This window comes from Prionailurus viverrinus, chromosome A2 (genome assembly GCF_022837055.1).
Source record: "Prionailurus viverrinus isolate Anna chromosome A2, UM_Priviv_1.0, whole genome shotgun sequence".
Taxonomy (NCBI): domain Eukaryota; kingdom Metazoa; phylum Chordata; class Mammalia; order Carnivora; family Felidae; genus Prionailurus; species Prionailurus viverrinus.
In genome coordinates this window covers 17,692,613-17,712,071 of record NC_062562.1, presented here as the reverse complement: position 1 = coordinate 17,712,071, position 19,459 = coordinate 17,692,613, and the positions used below count along the sequence as shown (strand labels likewise).

Genomic DNA, 19,459 nt, shown 5'->3' with positions numbered 1-19,459 from the left:
AGTGGACATGTATGTCTTCTTAAGACCCCCAACTCCACCAGCCAGCTGAGGGTATCCCTCACCAGCTAACTGCCCACAGCTGACCTTCACAGTTCCCAGCAACTGGAGCAGAAACCAGACCCACAGTGGGAGGACTTACAGGGCCTTGGCAGGAGAGTCGCCTGATCCCCGGTACCAGAAGCTCTAGGTCTCCATTCACGCTCCCCCGGGGTCTTTGTACAGGGAGTGGTTTCTGGGAATGGGGGCCTCGCCCCAACGTGAGAAGATTGCAGAGAGAGGACTTTCTGCCTGTGGAGGAGACTGTGGTCCTTGAGAACAAGGCTCAGCATGGGTGGGGGAGACCCAGCTCTCCATGCCCCCAGACAGATACACCACTGTTTTAGCTAAACCTTTCTGTAAAACTTCAAATTTGTCAGAGGGGTAATTCACCCTGAATCCTTGGATGAGGAGCTTTTCCTCACTGTAGGAACACAGCTTGTTCAGTTAAAGCAGGTGAGCCCTGAGCCTCTGGCTCTCCAGTCCCAGATTAGCAGGAGCAGCCATATGGTCATTTCCCTTGTGACATGGACTCCTGTCTCTGCATCCCTGGCTTCCTGAGTGTCCTAAGGAGACCCTCCTGCCTTTGTCATCTGCTTTACTGGGCAGATGTGTGCTTATCTGCACACAGCAGGGGTTTGGGGAATGGGTCTCTAGAGACTTGGCTAGAAGGGGAAAAGGAGTCTAGAATATTTCCTTGGGTTTGCAGGGGGCTGGGACCAACAACTTCTTGAGACAATGATAGTCCTATTTGAGAAACTAAAAATGTTTTACGTCATTTGGTTCTCTCCCCCGCAGCTCATCTTGGCAAACTAAACAATCACTGAATTGTTTCCGTGGAAACACCAAACTGTGCTTTGGATTAGCAGAATCAAAATAGAAACAAGGCAACCTCAAGAATAAATAGGAGCTTTGGAACCTACTAGTTGCAAACTGCAAATTCAAGCCACAGCACAAGGCACGTGAGAAGCTGGGCCCATCCAGCCCTGTAAGAGGTTTTCAGGTCCCCTGGCTGCGTCCCACCAGTGTCCATGCCGAAGCCCCTAGAAACCAGCTCTATGTGCAGCTCTATTTGTAGACTTTGTAAGGCAGGAGCTGGTTCACAGAAGCTACTAGGACCTGCGGGAGGGCAGGCAGGGCAGGCTGAGGAAGAAGGGGTAGGATAAAGGAGAGAGATGAGCCAATTGCCGAGTGAAGGTCAGCAGGGAGCAGAGAACCACAGCTGAGGCCTGAGAGCAGAGCAACAATTATTTCAAAAGGACAATTCAAGGGCTGGAAGTGTTGACCCTGCCCTCAGCCTCATCCAGACTGCCATGTTCTCCACATTACTGGGCATGGCTGTCTAGCCACATGGGTCTAGATCAGAGTCTGAAATCTTGCCAGGTTGAGTTCTGAGAGAACTTCCGGTTAGTATGCCTCTCCCTCTCTTGAGTTCCAGCCAGCTCAGTCAGGCACTGGGGCCTGCCTTCTCATTTCTGTGTCTCCAGGTCCCCCTCCCCCTGCCTCCTGCTCCCTTCACTCGGGGAATAGGGGAGCCGAGCCACCTCCTGGCCCACCTGCCCTGGCTCCTTGGACCCTCCACTTCTAATCCCAGGAGAGAACGCAAGGGGATCAGGAGACCAGGCAGAAGGCAACAAAACCTGGGGCCCTGTGTCTCTCACCTGTGTATCCAGGAATGTGCTGATAGGAAAGCGACACCATCCTCCCACTAGAGAAGTTGTGAGCTGTCAGTGATCAAAGAAATTGAGGAAGAGGATTTGCAAAAGAGGCCTAATTCAGGCCAATCTTCCTCTTATTGAATGGCTCAGCTGGGGGCTCACCTGGTACCAGGATGCTACCTCCTCTAACTAAAGCACAGGCCATTTAATATGGCAGTAGCCAGTGAATAGCGCATGCGAACCAGGGAGGCCACTGCACCTGACCGTAGATAACAATTGACAAGACTTTCATCCCAAGACTATCTGAAGCTCTGGCAATTTGCTTTCTCCCTGGAGTATGTGGGAGAATGTTAATATTTTATGTTCCGTTAAAATATTTATAGAGTGGACAAAGTTTTACTTAGGAAATCTACCTGACAATGGATCCTAGCCCTAGTGGGGAAGGACTTTCTGTGCTTGGCCAACTGGAGGATGCCTGATTTGATGAAGAGTTTTGGCCTAAGGCCTAGCATGAAAATTTTTTCAAAATTGCTCATCCGTTGTAGGAAGCAACTGTTTGGGAGGCAGAAAGCCTGTTGTTTTCTGGGCATTTCGGGTGGAGAGAGGTTGCTGGTACCTGGCCTGGGAGAGAAGAGAGCATATTGCAGGAGACCCCTCATCAGGAGACCTCTGGAGCTTCTGAGACAAAACACAAAAAAGGAAAGTTGCAAAGGAATGCTAGAGAGACCTGACTTTGGGACAGGCTGCAAAGAGCTCTTCAAATGTTAAGCAAGCAATCCCTGCCCTCACTATTTGTCAAAGTGTCTACTAAGGTCAGACACTCTCCTGGATGCTGAAGATATAACTGGGATGAGGCAGATGCCGATCTTGCTTCTGGGATTTCTATTCCGCCCACCAAGGCAGGCAAATCAAGTATGCACATCAATATGCCATTTCAGATGGAGCTGTAGGAGAAAATTAAAACAGGGTAAGGGAATGGGCAGTGAGTAGGGTGAGCTCCTACAGAAGAGGTCAGGAAAAGGTCTGTCTGTAGGTGACATTATTTTTTTTAAGTTTATTTATTTTCAGAGAGAATCCCAAGCAGGCTCTGCACTGATGTGGGGCTCAAACTCACAAACCATGAGATCATGACCTGAGCCGAAATCAAGAGTTGAGCACTTGACTGACTGAGCCCCCCAGACACCTCTCTGTAGGGGACATTTAAATTGATACTTGAGGGGTGCCTGGGTGGCTCAGACGGTTAAGGGTCTCTTGATTTCAGCTCAGGTCATGATCTCATGGTTGGTGACTTTGAGCCCTGCATTGGGCTCTGTGCTGATGGCTTGGCTTGGAGCCTGCTTGGGATTTTGTCTCCTTCTCTCTGTCCTTCGCCTGCTGTTCTCTCTCTGAAAATTTATTGACTGATACTTGAATGTCAAGACAATTAGGTGCTGTGGTTGGCTTTATTTCCATCCTCAGATGTAGCTGGAGTGATTATCAGAGGGAGGAGCCCCTAGGTGGCTATCTGGGCCCTAGGTCCATAGACCTCCCACTATAGCTGCCCCTGTGTAGCCACATCTCTATCAGCATCCAAAGAGCAAAACATCGTGTGCTCTGGGGATGTGCCTGGGCTATGTCACGCTCACCAATTCTGGCAGGAACACAGTAGTTAAAAAAAAAAAAAAAAAAAGCCTTAGGAATAAAATAAGAAACAGAATATCCTTTCCTGATGATTACCAGAGACAGGCAGTGTAATTTTAATTAACCCAGCCTTGTTGGGAGATAAATTTACTGCTCATTCTACAAAAACACCCAGCTCATGGAACACTGAGTCACTCTGATCTTTGACTTCATAACACAAAAAGAAATACTTCTGAAGAAATACAGGATTTCATAACTCACAGCAGAATCAAAAGAACAGAGGGTCCTGCTTTGGCATTTCTTTCTTTCTTTTTTTTTTTTTTAATGTTTATTTTTTGAGAGAGAGAGAGTGTGAGCGGGGGAGGGGCAGAGAGAGAGAGGGAGACACAGAATCCGAAGCAGGCTCCAGACTCTGTGCTGACAGCACAGAGCCCGATGCGGGGCTTGAACTCACAAGCTATGAGATCATGACCTGAGCCAAAGTCAGCCGCTTAACTGACTGAGCCACCCAGGCGCCCCCTGCTTTGGCATTTCAAAATTGGACAGACCCTTCAATGAGAAGGCCATAGTCATAAACATTAATGGAATTCTCTTAACAGGATCTCAACTTTGAGTTAAAATGACCAAACTTTTCAGCTTAGAGTAATAAAAGATTTCCAGATACAAACCCCTCTGGTCTACAAGCCTCATGCTAACCGCTCAACAGCCACCTGTAGTCAGTTTGAGACGGGTTGGAAGGAGCCCATTGCATGGCTGGGCCCTTTCCTCCCATGTATAAGCAGAGAAAACTAGTATGGAAGGCAGTAGAGACTGGCAGAGGGCAGGGTGAACAGGCATGCAGCGAGGCTCACGGGGGAGAAAAGGCCAGGGCAGTCGTAGGCAGAGTCCAAGTCTGTACTTCCTGGGCCTTGGAAAGGGCTGCTGTCATTGCCTGAGGATCCCAGCCACAGGTCATAGGAGGCCCTTGGTCTGGAAACGGGAATAAGAGCAGCTTAGGTTGCCAAAGGTGTTGCGGCAAATTAAACTCAAACTTTTGTGGGATACGTTCCCTTGAAAATAAAGAATGAAAATAAAAATCAAGAACCACTGCTTTCTATAATGGTCCACTCAGAGGTCCCAGTGTCATTTACTGCATTGCCTTGAAAATGGGCAAATTCTGGAAGCCAATCCATCCAGTGAGGAATTTTACTTTCAAACAATAAAGGAAAAGAAAAAGGAAACTAGTCTGAATAGGGTGGTGTTTATTCAAAATCATTTGGGCGAAGGCTATGGAATAAAAAGATGGTATATGTCTTATCCATTTTATTTTCTTTTTAAAAAATGTTCATTTTTGAGAGAGAAAGAGGGTGAGAGAGAATGAGTCAGGGAGGGGCAGAAAGGGGAACTGGGGAACAGAGAATCTGAAGCTGGATCTGGGCTCAGTACTGACAGCAGAGAGCCTGATGGGCTCAAACTTACAAACTGTGAGATCATGACCTGAGCCAAAGTCGGAAGCTCAACCGATTGGGCCACCCAGGCACCCTATTTGATTTTCTTAAGTTGTTGGGAGATCAGTTCAATAAACATAATGAAAAAAATATGCTTTTAAAAATTTTTATTTTTTGTTATAAAACAAATATACATATATGTATAACAAAAACTCAAAACTTCTGCAAGATATGAATAGACAGCCAAAGTCTCACATAAGCCTATTGCTCTCTGGAAATAATACAGGGCCCTTAGATGCTCTCATTAGCTTGAAGGGTGGTTGCAAACAGCATAGGAAAAACAGCCAGGAAGAAAAATGGGATTGTGTGGCTTGTATACAGTGGTGCTCTGGGAATTTATTGGGTGCCCGTCACCTCTTTTCATTGGCAGCTTAACATTCTCTGTTTCTCTGTTCACAAGAAGACAGTGTGTCCTGTAATATGTCCACTGATCAAAACATGCAAGTGCTCTGACAGTAAAACTGGATAAAAATAATTTTAAAAATCCCGAGGCCTGGATAGGTATTGGTCAGGTGTAGGAAATACCGTGAAGACCAAAAATGTTTGGGAGTCTTGCTGCCACAGCAACAGTTCTGTGAGAGCCCTTCTGCCACTCAGTATTCCACATGGAGGCCAGTCCTCCTTTCACCCAAATCAGCACCCTCCTCCTGATGCCCTACACCCAGGCTGCTGCTCCAGCTCATCACTGTCATCTCCACGTGCTTCACTCCAATAAATAAGGATGTAATTATCCCTTATGCTTGTCATGGGCAGCACCTGGTACCCAGAACACCAGAGCTACTCCCCTGCCCTGCACCTGTCCTACACTGACCACCACCCCCCCTAGCAGGCCCTCTGAGCCTGAGGGCTCCAATCAGGCTTCAGGGACTTTCTGCTGTTAGCCAGCCCCAGTGTTCTAGAATTTGTCTTTCCAGCTGAGACCAATAAACTATCAGCTGAAGTCAGATTGTGGGCTGGTCAAAAGCCATCATCACTGCTGTCAAAACCCAGATCATAGAGCATATTCTTCCCTGGATCCTTGCACAGAGGAGACTCTGAACTTCCAAGGTTGAGGTCACTGAACCAGCTCATCTGGTGGTCCCCCAGGGAACTTTTAGAAAGCAGGCTGTTGTCTTTGGAAGAATGCCCACTGAGCTGCAAGATGTTCTCCTGTGCTGCCCTCATTGTCTTACTGGGCATGACTGTTGCTCTCAGAACAGGGATGACTGGTTTTGTGGGAGTCCTGGAGCCCCACAGATGCAGGGACTGAGCAAAGGGTTCCTGCTGCTCCAGGGGGAGCCTTTGTGGGCCAGAAACTGGAAGCTGAGGATATTTAGAATTGAAAGCACAGGTTTTGCTAGGGGTTTGTTCTTGCTTCCTGGTTAGGAGCCTGCTTCTGCGGGCTTTCCTGGGCTGCTGCTTCTTGCCTTTCCCCCCTCTTTCCATAGTTCTGCCTGTCTGTGCAGTCACCAGCCTTTGTTCACAAGGGGCACACGAAAGCACACCTTCAGCTTGACATTTTTGGCAAGTGTTCTTAATGCTGGATTCAAAGTCCAGGGGTATAAACCTTGAGGCTCCTTGGGAAACCCAGCTCCAGTCACAAGGAACTTTGTGGCCTGGGGAACCAGAGCCATGATTCTCAGGGCTGGTTTTATTAAGAGTCCAATTCTGGCAGTTGGTCTGCACTGCCTTGTCCTTTACTCGCCTGCTTCTTTTGCCGGTTCCAGCGGCCATCAGCACAGCCTCTCCTTGGAGGGCATCACTTTTTGCTCCCTCAGTATAGATAGCAAACTCCCCAGGCTGCAGGGAGCCCATACTAAGATTCCAGACAGCAGGGATAGCCTGAGTCTGCCACGTATCTGGTTCCTCAGAGGCATATCTGTCCTGCCTGGTGAAACTGAGGCTCTGGGCCAGAGGTAGTGAGGTCTGGGAACTGCTGTCTTTCACATGCCCAGGTACCTGAGGGACTGAAATCAATCTCTTCAGCTCTGCTAGGACGCTGGCCACATTCAGCTGGCCTAGCTGCTCACACAGCTGCTGGAAGTCCTTACTCTGCTGGGCAACTAAAACTTCAAGGTGCTTCAGGTCGGACTTGATTTCTATAAATTCTGTTTGTCTCTAGGGAAAGACAGCGAGAAAGAAAAGAGTTATGGACACTGCAACTCCGAATGCACAGTGAAATGTGCAAACCAACCAAAGGATGTATTGGCAGAACCACAGCTTGTCTTTTGCTGGGTGCTTTACAGAGGAAGCATGGTAACACTCTGGAGTAGGGCCCCTGGGCCCCACATCATGCCGGAGAACCTTTGAGGAGGAAGTTGGCCTCTACCTTGGTCCATTACAAGAAGTCCTGTCTGGCTTCTGTTCTTGGCTGAAAAAAATTGCAACTTTAAAGGTGTCTCTCTGGGACTTAGTGACAAAGCCAAAAACATACTTGAGGTCTGAAATCATTGTTGCACTATATGCTAATTTGGATGTAAATTTAAAAAAATAAAAAATAAAACAGGTTCATAAAAAAATATTTAAAAAATTAAAAAAAAACCAACATACTTGAGGAAAGAGGTTGGGATCCACACTTACAGCTTCAAATCTCTTCCGTATCTCGAGGATAACCTGCTCCATGTTGCCTTTGTCATGCACAGTTCCCAACAGCAGATCACTCTGGGCCTGCACAGTCTCTTGCACTAAATACAGAAAAATGACAATTACCTCACGAAGACTATGGCATGCCTCACCCTTCCCAGACCACAGTGTGGAGAGGGAGGAGCTAGAATCTGGCATGGGGCACCTGAGCCTGCTCTGCTAGTGCCCAGAACTCTACCCAGATCAGCCTTGGTGAGGACAGAAAGCAGAGTAGGGCAGTTCCTCCACTGTCTCTTCTTCCCTCCCTCCCTGAGAACATCCTGGCCAAGGCAGATTCAATCTCAGCACCTCCTGGGGACCCTGAAACCTGCTGCCTAGATGATGGCACCAACCTCCTCCTTGGCCCACCTTCTTGGTCCCATCATCAGAGTATTCTCTCAAGAATGTAGATATGATCATGCATCCTCTGAAACCCTTGCTGAAACTTTCAATGGCACCACACTGGCCACTGGATGAAGTCCAAATCTTTAAATTGGCCATCAAGACCCAAGCTCACTTCCTCTTACCTTCTCTATCCACCTCCACATCTCTGAGCTCTGCTTCCTAAGCAATCTCCCTCTCGCCACTGGCCTTGTGCATGCCGTTCCCTTGGCTTGGAATCTATCCTTGCTTCTACCCAGGTCAACTTTACCCATTCCCCTCAGCCACCACCTCAGTGCAACTCATTCCCATTCTTCCTTCTCTCAGGAGTCGCCTCCTTGAAAAACAGCATTTCCTGGCTGGCTTGGGGGCTCCTTCTCTCTGCTGCTGGCACCATGTGTGTGCTCTACCATCACTTATCACCCTCCACTTATGTATCCCCTCTTTACACTTGGGCTGTAATGAACTTGGTGACCTGAGTGCTAACCACTCAGGACTGATACTGATTCTTCTCTCTGGCATAGAGAGATTTGAAACACACACACACACACACACACACACACACACACAGTCTTAATAACACATTGTGTTGCAATCAATTATTGTCATCCTCTTCTAAATGGCAGTTCATGTGAAGATGCTCTTAAATTTATTCAACAAATACTTGATGAGTATCTACTATATGCTATAAACTATTGTAAGTTCACATACATCTTAAATGCATAGCAAGTATAATTTACAAATAATCCGGAATAATACACCAGATATTCCTTTTATCTTCTTATATATATAAAGAGTGTTTCAAGATTCTTTATTTACTTTTGAGATAGAGACAGAGCATGAGCAGGGGAGGGATACAGAGAGAGGGCGACACAGAATCCAAAGCAGGCTCCAGGCTCTGAGCTGTCAGCACAGAGCCCGACGCAGGGCTCGAACTCACAGAGTGTGAGAGCATGACCTGAGCCGAAGGTGGACGCTCAACCGACTGAGCCACCCAGGCGCCCCAAGAGTGTTTCAAGATTCTTGACAAAATGTTTTTATTTTAGATGGGTGAAAAACAATTTGGTAACAAGAGAGTACTTAACTCTTCACAATAAATGTAAGGAAAACCAAAGTAACATCTGGTGCTTGAAAAGACAGGATAATAAACTCAAATTAGATCTTACTTGAAAACTTCCCTCACTCTGATAGGTGCTTTGTTAGTTCCCCATGTTTTAATTATTCTGTCTTTTGTCTTCTCTTATCAGCCAAAGGAAGGAATTTACCACATGGTATCTCATAAAGTTTAAGTGATTTACTTAAGAGTTTCTCTTTAAAATAAAACATAATTACCTTCTTAAAAGGAGTCTTACATTTCAGATTTTTAAAAAATGCGTATTTATTTTTGAGAGAGAGAGAGAGCACGCATGAGCAGGGGAAGGGCAGACACAGAGAGAGACGATCCAAAGCGGGCTCTGCACTGACAGCAGAGAGCCTGATGCAGGGCTCAAACCCACAAACCATGAGATCATAACTTGAGCCAAAGTTGGACACTTAACCAACTGAGCCACCCAGGCATGTGTTCACTTTCTCTCTCTCTCAAAAATAAACATTAAAAAAAATTTTTTAAAAAGCATATCAAGGGAAAACATGAGGCTCAAGAAATGTCCATTAAAGGATAGTGTGTGTGTGTGGGGGGGGTACCCAGATAACATAAAGAATCAAGAAGAAGAATAGCATCAAACATCTCAATAAAACTAAAACTAGAAGACAATGGAGCCATGCCTTAGAAATTTTAACGGCAAAGAATTTCTCACTTAGGATTCTAGACCCATGTGGAGATAGAAGAGATTTTCAAACATGCAATGTATAAAAAAAGTTATCTCCCATATACTTTCTCAGAAAGCTACTAGGAGATGTGTATCACCAAATACAAGTGTAAGCCAAAGTCCAGGAAACAAAGGAATCCAAGACTGGGGATGAAAAAATAATTTGATCCTCAAAATGATGGTGAAGAGAAAACCTAAGACTGGGACCTCAGGAGTAATCTGCCCAGTCTAGAGCTGGAAGACTGAGCTCCAGCCAGGATGTCTCTAATGAGAAAATGAAACAATTCCTGATGTGTTTGAACACATTAATTGGAGATTTACAGTTTTATCTGAAACTTATTATCAGATACTGTGCTAGGAACATGGAAACAGTCTTGAACAAAACTATCTACTCCATACACGAATTCTGCAATTTTGAAAAGGAGAAAATGACAATAAACAAATAAACATGAACATAAGTGAAAAACTGTAATAAATGCTATGATAGGGATTATAATAAAAATAAGAGGGGGGGCATCTACTTCAGATAAGATCATCAGAGATGGAGATATTTAAGGTGAAACCAGAAGGATTAAATGGAGCTAGTCCTGCAAAGATTAGGGGAAGGTTGTTCAGACAGAGAAAACAGCAAGTGCAAAGTTCTGAGGCAAGAAAGAGCATGTTATGACAGAAATAGACAAGCCAGTGTAGTCTTGCAAAGTAACAGTAAGAAATGGTAAATTTTATGTGTATTTTACCACAAGAAAAAAAGTAAGAAATTTTTAGAAAGCAAATGTTCTACTATTTCTCAATACAAAGTTAAATTCCCTATGTCAACCAATTAGAAAAAGGCTGTTTACTTATGTTTCAAGTACTGGATTCCTGTTCCTAAACTCAATCAGTCAAATATTCTTTCAGACATCCTTGCAGATATTTGTAGTAGGAAGCAAATGTAATTATCCTATCCTAGATAAATTCCTAAATAGCAATGTTTCCTAGCAACAGTAAACATCACCAACCACAAAAGCAGAGAATGAGGAAGGCAAGCAAAGTGTTCAATTCCAGATTCAGTACTCAGAAAGCATCTATCTATCTGTGGTCCCGTTCTTTCCTTGTCCCCTAAGAAACCTATGTTTGGGATCCTCTCTTTCACAGGATTTTTTGTATTGAGCTCATTACTTCCAAAGTCTATATATATATATATATTTTTTTTCTTTTACAAAGTTAATTTGGGGCACCTGGGTTGCTCAGTCAGTTAAACATCCAACTCTTGATTTCAGCTCAGGTCATGATCTCAGGGTTCGTGAATTTGAGCCTTGCATCGGGTTCTGTGTGGACAGTGTGGAGCCTACTTGGGATTTTCTCTCTCCCTCTCTCTTTGTTCCTCCCCTGCTCCCTCGCTCTCTCAAAATAAATAAACTTTTTTAAAAAATTGCTTTTTTTCTTTAAAGTTTATTTAAGGGGCACCTGGGTGGCACTTGACTATTTATTTATTTTTAAAGCACCTGACTCTCAATTTTGGCTTAGGTCATGATCTCATAGTTTGTGGGATCAAGTTCCACGTTGGGCTCCCTCCTGACAGCATGGAACCTGCTTGGAATTCTCTCTCTCCCTCTCTCTCTCTGCCCCCCCCCCACTTGCTCACACACACACTCTCTCTCAAAATAAACATTAAAAAAATTGTTTAGGAAAATAACTTAGTGGCCCCTGAGTGGCTCAGTTGGTTAAGCATCCGACTTCAACTTAGGTCACGATCTCATGGTTCCTGAGTTCGAACCCGCATCAGGCTCTCCACTATCATCAAAGAGCCCGTTTTGGATCCTCTGTCCCCCTCTCTCTCTCTCTCTGCCCCTCCCTTGCTTATACTCTCTCTCTCTCTCTAAAAATAAACATTAAAAAAAACCCTCAAACCTGTAACAGTATAAAAAGGCATACAATGAAAAATGACCCATTCTCTTCCATGCAGACCTCGGTTCCACTTCCTAGATTTTAACATTATGAGCACTTTCTGGGATTTTGCATGGATACATTGATACATGTGTATATCCATATATAGATTACAGATTGTGTTCGTGTGTGTATATGTGTGTGTATGAGTGGTCCTTTAGAAGGGGACTCATTTCATTTCTGCTTTGGCTGTAAACATCAGATATTTTTAGCTTTTTTATAACAATGCCATTTAAAATCCAGTTCCATATTCTGGACAATAGCTGTTTTCTTAGAAAATGACTTTTTTATTCATTTCTATTTTAGTGTTCTGACAAGGGCTCTACTGACATCAGATGAGATTCTGATGCTTTTGCACTGATGGCCAGTAATTTTCCTTTTACACACTCCGTAGTTTTGCTTTTCCTGCTGTGCCAGTGAAAGCCTGATGAAAGTCTGGGAGCCTCCATCTTTAAGAAGAGATTCCTCAGTCTCTCATTTTTGGGGGGGATACCCTTCCCAATTTTCACTGACTGGTCACACTCCTCCACAAGATGTGTCCTGGAGTAAACTATGTACACACGAGCAGTACCTTACTGTTATTATTTAACAATGAATAGATATTTCCATTTCAACATAGTTCACAAAGATAGACCTCATTCTTCTTAATGATTATATGTGCTTTGCTTAAGAAGACACTGCTGCACTCCAAAATTATAAAAATGTTGCCCATGCTTTCTTATAGTTGTTTTTTTTTTTTTAATTTGAGAGAGAGAGAGCATGCATGTGCTTGAGGTGGGGAGAAGGGCAGAGGGAGAGAGAACCGTAAGTAGACTCCATGCTCAGCACAGAGGCCAACACAGGTGTCTATCCCACAACGCTGGGATCATGACCTGAGCCAAAAACAAGAGTTGGACACTCAACCAACTGAGCCACCCAGGAGCTCCTCTTATAGCTCTTTTTATGACTTAATAATTACACTTAATATATTGATTCATATGGAATTTATTTTTATGTAGAGTTATCTATTTTCCAAAAGAGACATTTTCTGATTTTCAGTACAGCCCCTCATTTTTATTTTCCTAATGATCGTATATTTCAATAGAACTCTCTACTAAGGCTAACTAAACCTAAACTAAAGTAGGATGTGAATGGCCTTGGCAATTCATTCTATTACTCTGGTTCTTGGTCCTCAGCTAAAGAACAAGAGGAGTTAGATTAGATGCCTTTGAGTGATCCTTCTGGTTGAACAGGCAGACTGTGACTAGGGAAAGATTTCATGACCTCATTCTGTGAAGGCGCCAATTACATAATAGCACAAGAGAGTACTTTCATACAACATCTTTTCTCTTCCCCTTTCCCTTACAAGCCACAGTCAGTGCATACTGAGGGCTGAAGAATGTATTGACTGGCAAATTCAGGGCTTCAGGTCAGCTGGACTGGGCCAGACCAGATGATGATAGAGGATTTGTCTGGTTCCTCTTTCAATGACTAACTTCCTGATCCTCATCACTACCTACCAAGAAAGGGAATGACTCTGGACAGACTACTTGTGCTCATTTTCAAGAATGATCTGGCTTTCTAATTAATATGATGCTACACTGTCTGTTACTGTTTTCCCTATCAATGTGGCTCCTTCTCCTAAATCTTACCCTCTAAAAAGGAACCGTCAGGGGTGAAGGATTGGGACCCCTATGCCTACTATAAGCCAGACCCAGTTCTAGTCCTCACTCTGCCTTGACCTTGTATTGGGACTTAAGCACTTCCATTTCCCGTACTGGACTAAGAATGTCACATTTTTGCTGCAACCCTCCTTTTGCATTTCACCTAGTTTTAAATGTAGAACGCGAGAAGAGTACTCTCCTTGGACACTTCCAAATGAGTTATTCTATCATGTTACACAAAGGAAGCATTCCTGATTTGCTTCTGCTCTTTGTCTTGTTACTTCTTGTGAGGATAATAGTCCCAGGCTTCCAGAACTGATTTCCAAACAGATGCACAGTTGCCCTGTGTGGGGGATACCCAGGTTGGAAGCCAGCAGACAGTACAGTGCTTTTTTTACAGACAGATGGAGATTAATTTCTAAGCCACACAAAGGCATTAATTTTTGTAAATCATGAGCAATCCATCCCAAAGCATTTAAATAAGTTGACTACAATTTGTTTAAAATAAAAAATAAAAACACAGAGAAATGCAAACAAGTGCAGATGCAGTCATCATCTTGCCATTTAGCTGAGAAGCTGTTGGTTCTACAGAGGTGTCCACCTAAGGAGAGCTGTGTTATGGCTCTCTTCTGTTTAGTAAGAGCCAGGACCATGGTTTTATCTAAACATAAATCACTACTTGGCAGAGCATGGGACTTTACAAACCACGAACTATAACTGAAATGGAGAAAGATGCTGTGATTCACTACGGAATAGCTCTCACTGAAACCAAGACAGAAAGAAGAAGAGGCGGTGACTGGAGTATTTCTAACTCCAAAGTGAGCAGAGTCTTTATTTCTAAGTCCTAAGGGAACAATGTCTTTACAGACAGCATAACCAGCAATTCATTTGGGACTCAGGGATGCTGCTGATTCACTTCAGGCAGTGAGATGAGAAATCTGGCAGAGCTAGCCTACCCAGAGGCAGTGGGGTTACTGGGTGGAGGATTAGTGGTTCACAGAGGGCATCTAAGGACCAGGAACATACCCATACATAGGGGTTCCTACTATCCAGTTCAGCGTGCTCCACATCACTTCAAGACTAACCTTATGTATCCATTCTCTCATCTGAAATACTGTGAAACCTCACCACTGGCAGAAACATGGCTAGGGTCAGAAAGTTCAGTTCTCTGCTCACTAGTGCCCTCTGCTGATAACCTCAAACACGAGATACTCACATGTCTTGGCCACAGTCTCCAAACAATCTAAAATAGATTGACTTCTTGAACTGAGATGTTCCTCAGACTTTTCCACAGATGCCTGCAACTAAGAAACCCGAAATTAAGAAAAAATTCAGACTGTTGCCTTATTTTACTAACTTGGAGTATTGTCATTTAATGATAAAAAAAGAGTTAAAATCTTGCTATTCTATTTGAATTAAGGTCAATGCAATGTAATTATTAAACTTCTTAAAACGTAAAATGTTCTAATTTCTTGACATGTAGCTATACTTACCTTGTGAATGCTTTCTCTGATATGGGAAATGAAGTTGTATAGAGTCTCACTAGAATGAGCAAGAAAAAAAAGAAAATGAATCTTTGTGAAATACTGAAAATGTACCAGAATCAATTCCATGAACATGGCAGGCTGTACAACAGTGCTTAGTTAGAGCTGGGAGACTCAACCCTGAAAAACCTTAGTGTCCAGCTATAAAAAAATTAGAACATAGACTTTCCATGACCATTGCCAAAGCAAACCACTTTTTTCTTTTTAAAATCTACTCTAGGGGCACCTGGGTTGCTCAGTTGGTTAAGCATCTGAATCCTGATATGGGATCAGGTCATGATCTCTCGGTTGTGAGACTGAGTCCCACATCAAGTCCCACGTCAAGTCCGGTGCCAGGCTCCGAGCTGATCATGGAGCCTACTTGGGATTCTCTCTCTCCCTCTCTCTCTGCCCCTCCCCCCTCATTCTCTCTCTCTCTCTCTCTCTCTCTCTCTCTCTCTCAATAAATAAATGAACATTTAAACCTGCCAGATACCAAAAAAAGAAGAAGAAAATAAAATTTACTCTATATGTATCTTTAAAAAGGTTAAATATTAGGGGCACCTGGGTGGCTCAGTAGGTTAAGCATCCAACTCTTGGTTTTTAGCTCAGGTCATGATCTCAGTTTTGTAGATTCAAGACCCACATTGGGTTCTGTGCTCTACCCCTCCCCAACTCACACTGTCTCTGTCTCCCTCAAAATACATAAAACTTAAAAAAAAATTTTTTTTTTTTGCTAATTTTTATTTTTAGCAACTCAAGTAATTACTACAGTAAAACAGGCCAGCTTTTATTTTTATAGCAACAATGGCTTCAGAAGATAGTGATTTCTTTCTGGTAGTACAAAATTCCTGGATATATCTTAGTCTAAAGACTATTATTTTGACTGTAAGAATGGGTAGAGACAATTCTGGGAGCAATAGTAATTTCTAATGAAAAAGAAACTATTACAATTATTCCTCAAATGAATATCCCACTTTTGAAAAGATTCATACATGGATTATCATGAAAAATTTTACAGATTTTGTTTCTCTAATCTACACAATATAAACGCAAACATCAATTTTTAAATCCAAATAGAACTTCTATTCGTACCAAGTCTTTTGGATACTCAACCTACTGAGTCAGCCAGGTGCCCCTAACATTTTCCTTTTAAAGTCAGTCTAATTGTTCTATAAAATTTTCATTTTATTTTATTTACTTATCTTTTTTTTTTTTTTTTTGAGAGAGAGAGAGAGAGCATGAAAGCAGGGGAGAGGGGCAGAGACAGAGTGAGAGAGAATCCTAAGCAGGCTCCATGCCCAGCACAAAGTCCGACACAGGGCTCCTTCCCACAATGCTAGGATCATGACCTGAGCAGAAATCAAGAGTTGGACACTTAACCAACTGAGTCACCCAGGCCCCCTCACCCCCTGCATCAAATCTCTTAAAAGCAATATATAAAGTGATATGGCAATAGGAGCAATGCTTTAGAAATTTTGAAGAAAAATAATGAACCAATCTAGAATTCTAATTTGCAATCAAGTGTGAGGGGAAAGTAAAGAATTTCAGATATGCAAGTTCTCAAAAAATTACTTAGGTGCCATGCATCTGTTGTCAGGAAGTTTCTGGAATATATGCTCCACCAAATCCAAGGAGCAAACTAAGAAAGAAAAGGATCCAAGTAGCAGAGAATCCAACATTGGAGAGAAGAGGTAGGAATGCCTAGGACAATGGTGAAGGGAAGATTCAGAATGACAGCTGCACTGCAGAGCAAGTTCAGATAAGAATTAGGAAGAATGACTCTGAGAAGAAAATGACACTGAAAGAATTTCTGATGTGTTTGAATATAAAACAAAGAGCTTTTTAAATTAAATTTTATTTTTTATTAAAAAAAATTTTTAATGTTTATTTATTTTTGAGAGAGAGACAGAGACAGAGACAGAGCATGAGTGGGAAAGGGCAGAGAAAGAGGAGACACAGAATCTGAAGCAGGCTCCACACAGCTCGACGTGGGGCTTGAACTCATGGACCATGAGATCATGACCTGAGCCAAAGTTGGACACTTAACCAACTGAGCCACCCAGGCACCCCAAACAAGGAGCTTTTTAACTAAAAGTTCTGTGTAGAATTTGGGGAAAGACAGATTCCTACATAGAAAACTCAGCAAAAAAGAAAACAAGACAATTTTTAACATTAGGAAAATATAATCATAATATATATAATTTTTCTAGGCTATCCAGATAAGGATTTAAAGATTGAGAAGTGATTTAACTGAGGGACACCCGGGTGGCTCAGTTGGTTAAGCGTCTAACTTCAGCTCAGGTCATGATCTCACGGTCTGTGAGTTCGAGCCCCGCGTCAGGCTCTGTGCTGACAGCCTAGAGCCTGTTTCTGATTCTGTGTCTCCCTCTTTCTCTGCCCCTCCCCTGCTCACACTCTGTCTCTCTGTCTCAAAAATAAATAAACATTAACAAAAATTTTTTTTAAAAAAGAAAAGTAATTTAACTGAAAATGTCCATACAACTATATCGAGATGATGGAAGAGGAGAAGTTTATGATGGAGGAGGCAGAGAAGCAACTTTTTATTCCAGGGTAGCGAGTCATTCTCTGAAGCTGAAAAATCAATAAATGATAATATAAGTTATCTAACATATGCCATAAGATATATGGAGGTTAAGTACTGTCATAGCTAAAAAGGTTGCAATTTGGTTGCAAAAAGGAAAAGGGAATTAGAAGTGGAGAAAGAGGGGTGCCTGGGTGGCTCACATCTGACTCTTGATTTGGGCTCAGGTCATGATCTCATAAGTTCGTGGGTTTGAGCTCCATGTTGGGCTCTGCACTCTCAGTGGGGAGCCTGATTGGGATTTTCTCTCTCCCTTTCTCTCTACCTCTTCCCTGCTCCCTGCTCATTCTCTCTCTCTCAAAACAAATAAATAAACTTAAAAAAAAAAAAAGAAATGGATAAAGATAGGCCTGGTGTTTTTCATTATAATCCTAATTATATTTTTAAAAAACTATGTACATGTAATAACTTGATTGAAAAAATACATAAAATTTTAAAGATGTCTAAAGTCTAATAATGCTACCAAAATGCTGCCCATGAAAGCCTCTATTAAATATAATATGTAACGACCTCACTCCTTATTAGTACAATTGGAAACCAATGTTCCCAACATGAAACTATATTATACAAATTAAATACTGTTTGTATATAATTTTATATTGAAATGTTTTATATATATCTGATAGCTCCCATTACCTTAACTGTTTTTTAATCCTTTTTTTTAATGAAATTTATTGACAAATTGGTTTCCATACAACACCCAGTGCTCATCCCAAAAGGTGCCCTGCTCAATACCCATCACCCACCCTCTCCTCCCTCCCACCCCCCATCAACCCTCAGTTTGTTCTCAGTTTTTAACAGTCTCTTATGCTTTGGCTCTCTCCCATTCTAACCTCTTTTTTTTTTTCCTTCCCCTCCCCCATGGGTTCCTGTTAAGTTTCTCAGGATCCACATAAGAGTGAAGCCATATGGTATCTGTCTTTCTCTGTATGGCTTATTTCACTTAGCATCACACTCTCCAGTTCCATCCACGTTGCTACAAAAGGCCATATTTCATTTTTTCTCATTGCCACGTAATATTCCATTGTGTATATAAACCACAATTTCTTTATCCATTCATCAGTTGATGGACATTTAGGCTCTTTCCATAATTTGGCTATTGTTGAGAGTGCTGCTATGAACATTGGGGTACAAGTGGCCCTATGCATCAGTACTCCTGTATCCCTTGGATAAATTCCTAGCAGTGCTATTACTGGGTCATAGGGTAGGTCTATTTTTAACTGTTTTTTAATCCTTGATTACACCTTGTCTGAATTGAAATGTCAAGTTCTGATTTATCCAAAGTCCTTAAAAGATGCTTAGTAAAGAGAGTAAAAACATTGAGTGCTTGATAATTGAAACTTTCATTAAAAGCTACTGTTCATTTGGAAGCAATTATTATTCTTTACCAAAATAAAATAAAAAAGAATGCTCAAAAATAGAGATTTCCCATCTGCCCCAATATTATGTATAAGTTCATGGAAGTCAACTGTGACCTAATCTTTTCTCTAGAAAAAGTCAATTGGGAAATTCTGTTCATCTGAGCTAAAACGCACACGCACACGCACACGCACACACACACACGCGCACGCGCACACACACACACACACACACAACCTATTTTTAAGAATGGAAGGAAGTTTTTTACTGCCCTATGTTGAATTATTTTGCTTTGAAAATCCACTCATTTATTCAACAACTATTTATTGAGCCCTCTTTTATGACAGGTCTTTGGTTATAAGTTTTAGTGATGTGGAGTGAAACTCAACTCCCTACCTTCAAGGAGCTTACCTAGCTAATGTTTTTAATGCAGTTTCAAAATCCACTCAAATTGAATGATCTTTATTTAAAAAAATGATCGAAGCTTATTGAATCAAATATGCTTATTGAGATGTTCAATAACAATGTATTTAAGTAAATTATAGTACATGCAGAGCTGACAGCAACCTCGCATGAAGACATAGCTGTATCAATTGCTTACAGTCAGCATTTGTTCTGAATGGTGAGTGTTCAAGCTGTATTTTTTAAATGTTTATTATTTTTGAGAGAAAGACCTTGAAGGGGGAGGGGCAGAGACAGAGGGGGACAGAGGATCCAAACTGGGCTCTGCAGTGACAGCAGTGAGCCCGATGGGGACTCAAACCCATAAACTGCATGGGGGACTCAAACTCACGAACTGAGAGATTATGACC

At 42.5% G+C, this 19,459-nt stretch overlaps 1 protein-coding gene across 6 annotated transcripts in view; it reads right to left on the bottom strand.

Moving 5' to 3' along the window:
* Positions 1-19,459, bottom strand: part of IHO1 (interactor of HORMAD1 1) — a 42,333-nt gene that overhangs the window by 413 nt on the left and 22,461 nt on the right. For 3 of the 6 annotated variants that reach the window (XM_047838443.1, XM_047838433.1, XM_047838423.1), the window contains 4 exons: positions 14,654-14,702; positions 14,377-14,464; positions 7,361-7,464; positions 4,894-6,898 (listed from right to left, as the gene is read on the bottom strand). In XM_047838443.1, coding sequence (XP_047694399.1) covers positions 5,759-6,898; positions 7,361-7,464; positions 14,377-14,464; positions 14,654-14,702 — 1,381 coding nt within the window. In that variant the 3' untranslated portion in view covers positions 4,894-5,758. Of the gene's footprint in view, positions 1-139; positions 289-1,697; positions 1,761-1,980; positions 2,639-4,893; positions 6,899-7,360; positions 7,465-14,376; positions 14,465-14,653; positions 14,703-19,459 lie in introns of those variants that run through there. The other 3 variants (XR_007147757.1, XM_047838462.1, XM_047838449.1) reach the window with 3 other exon arrangements.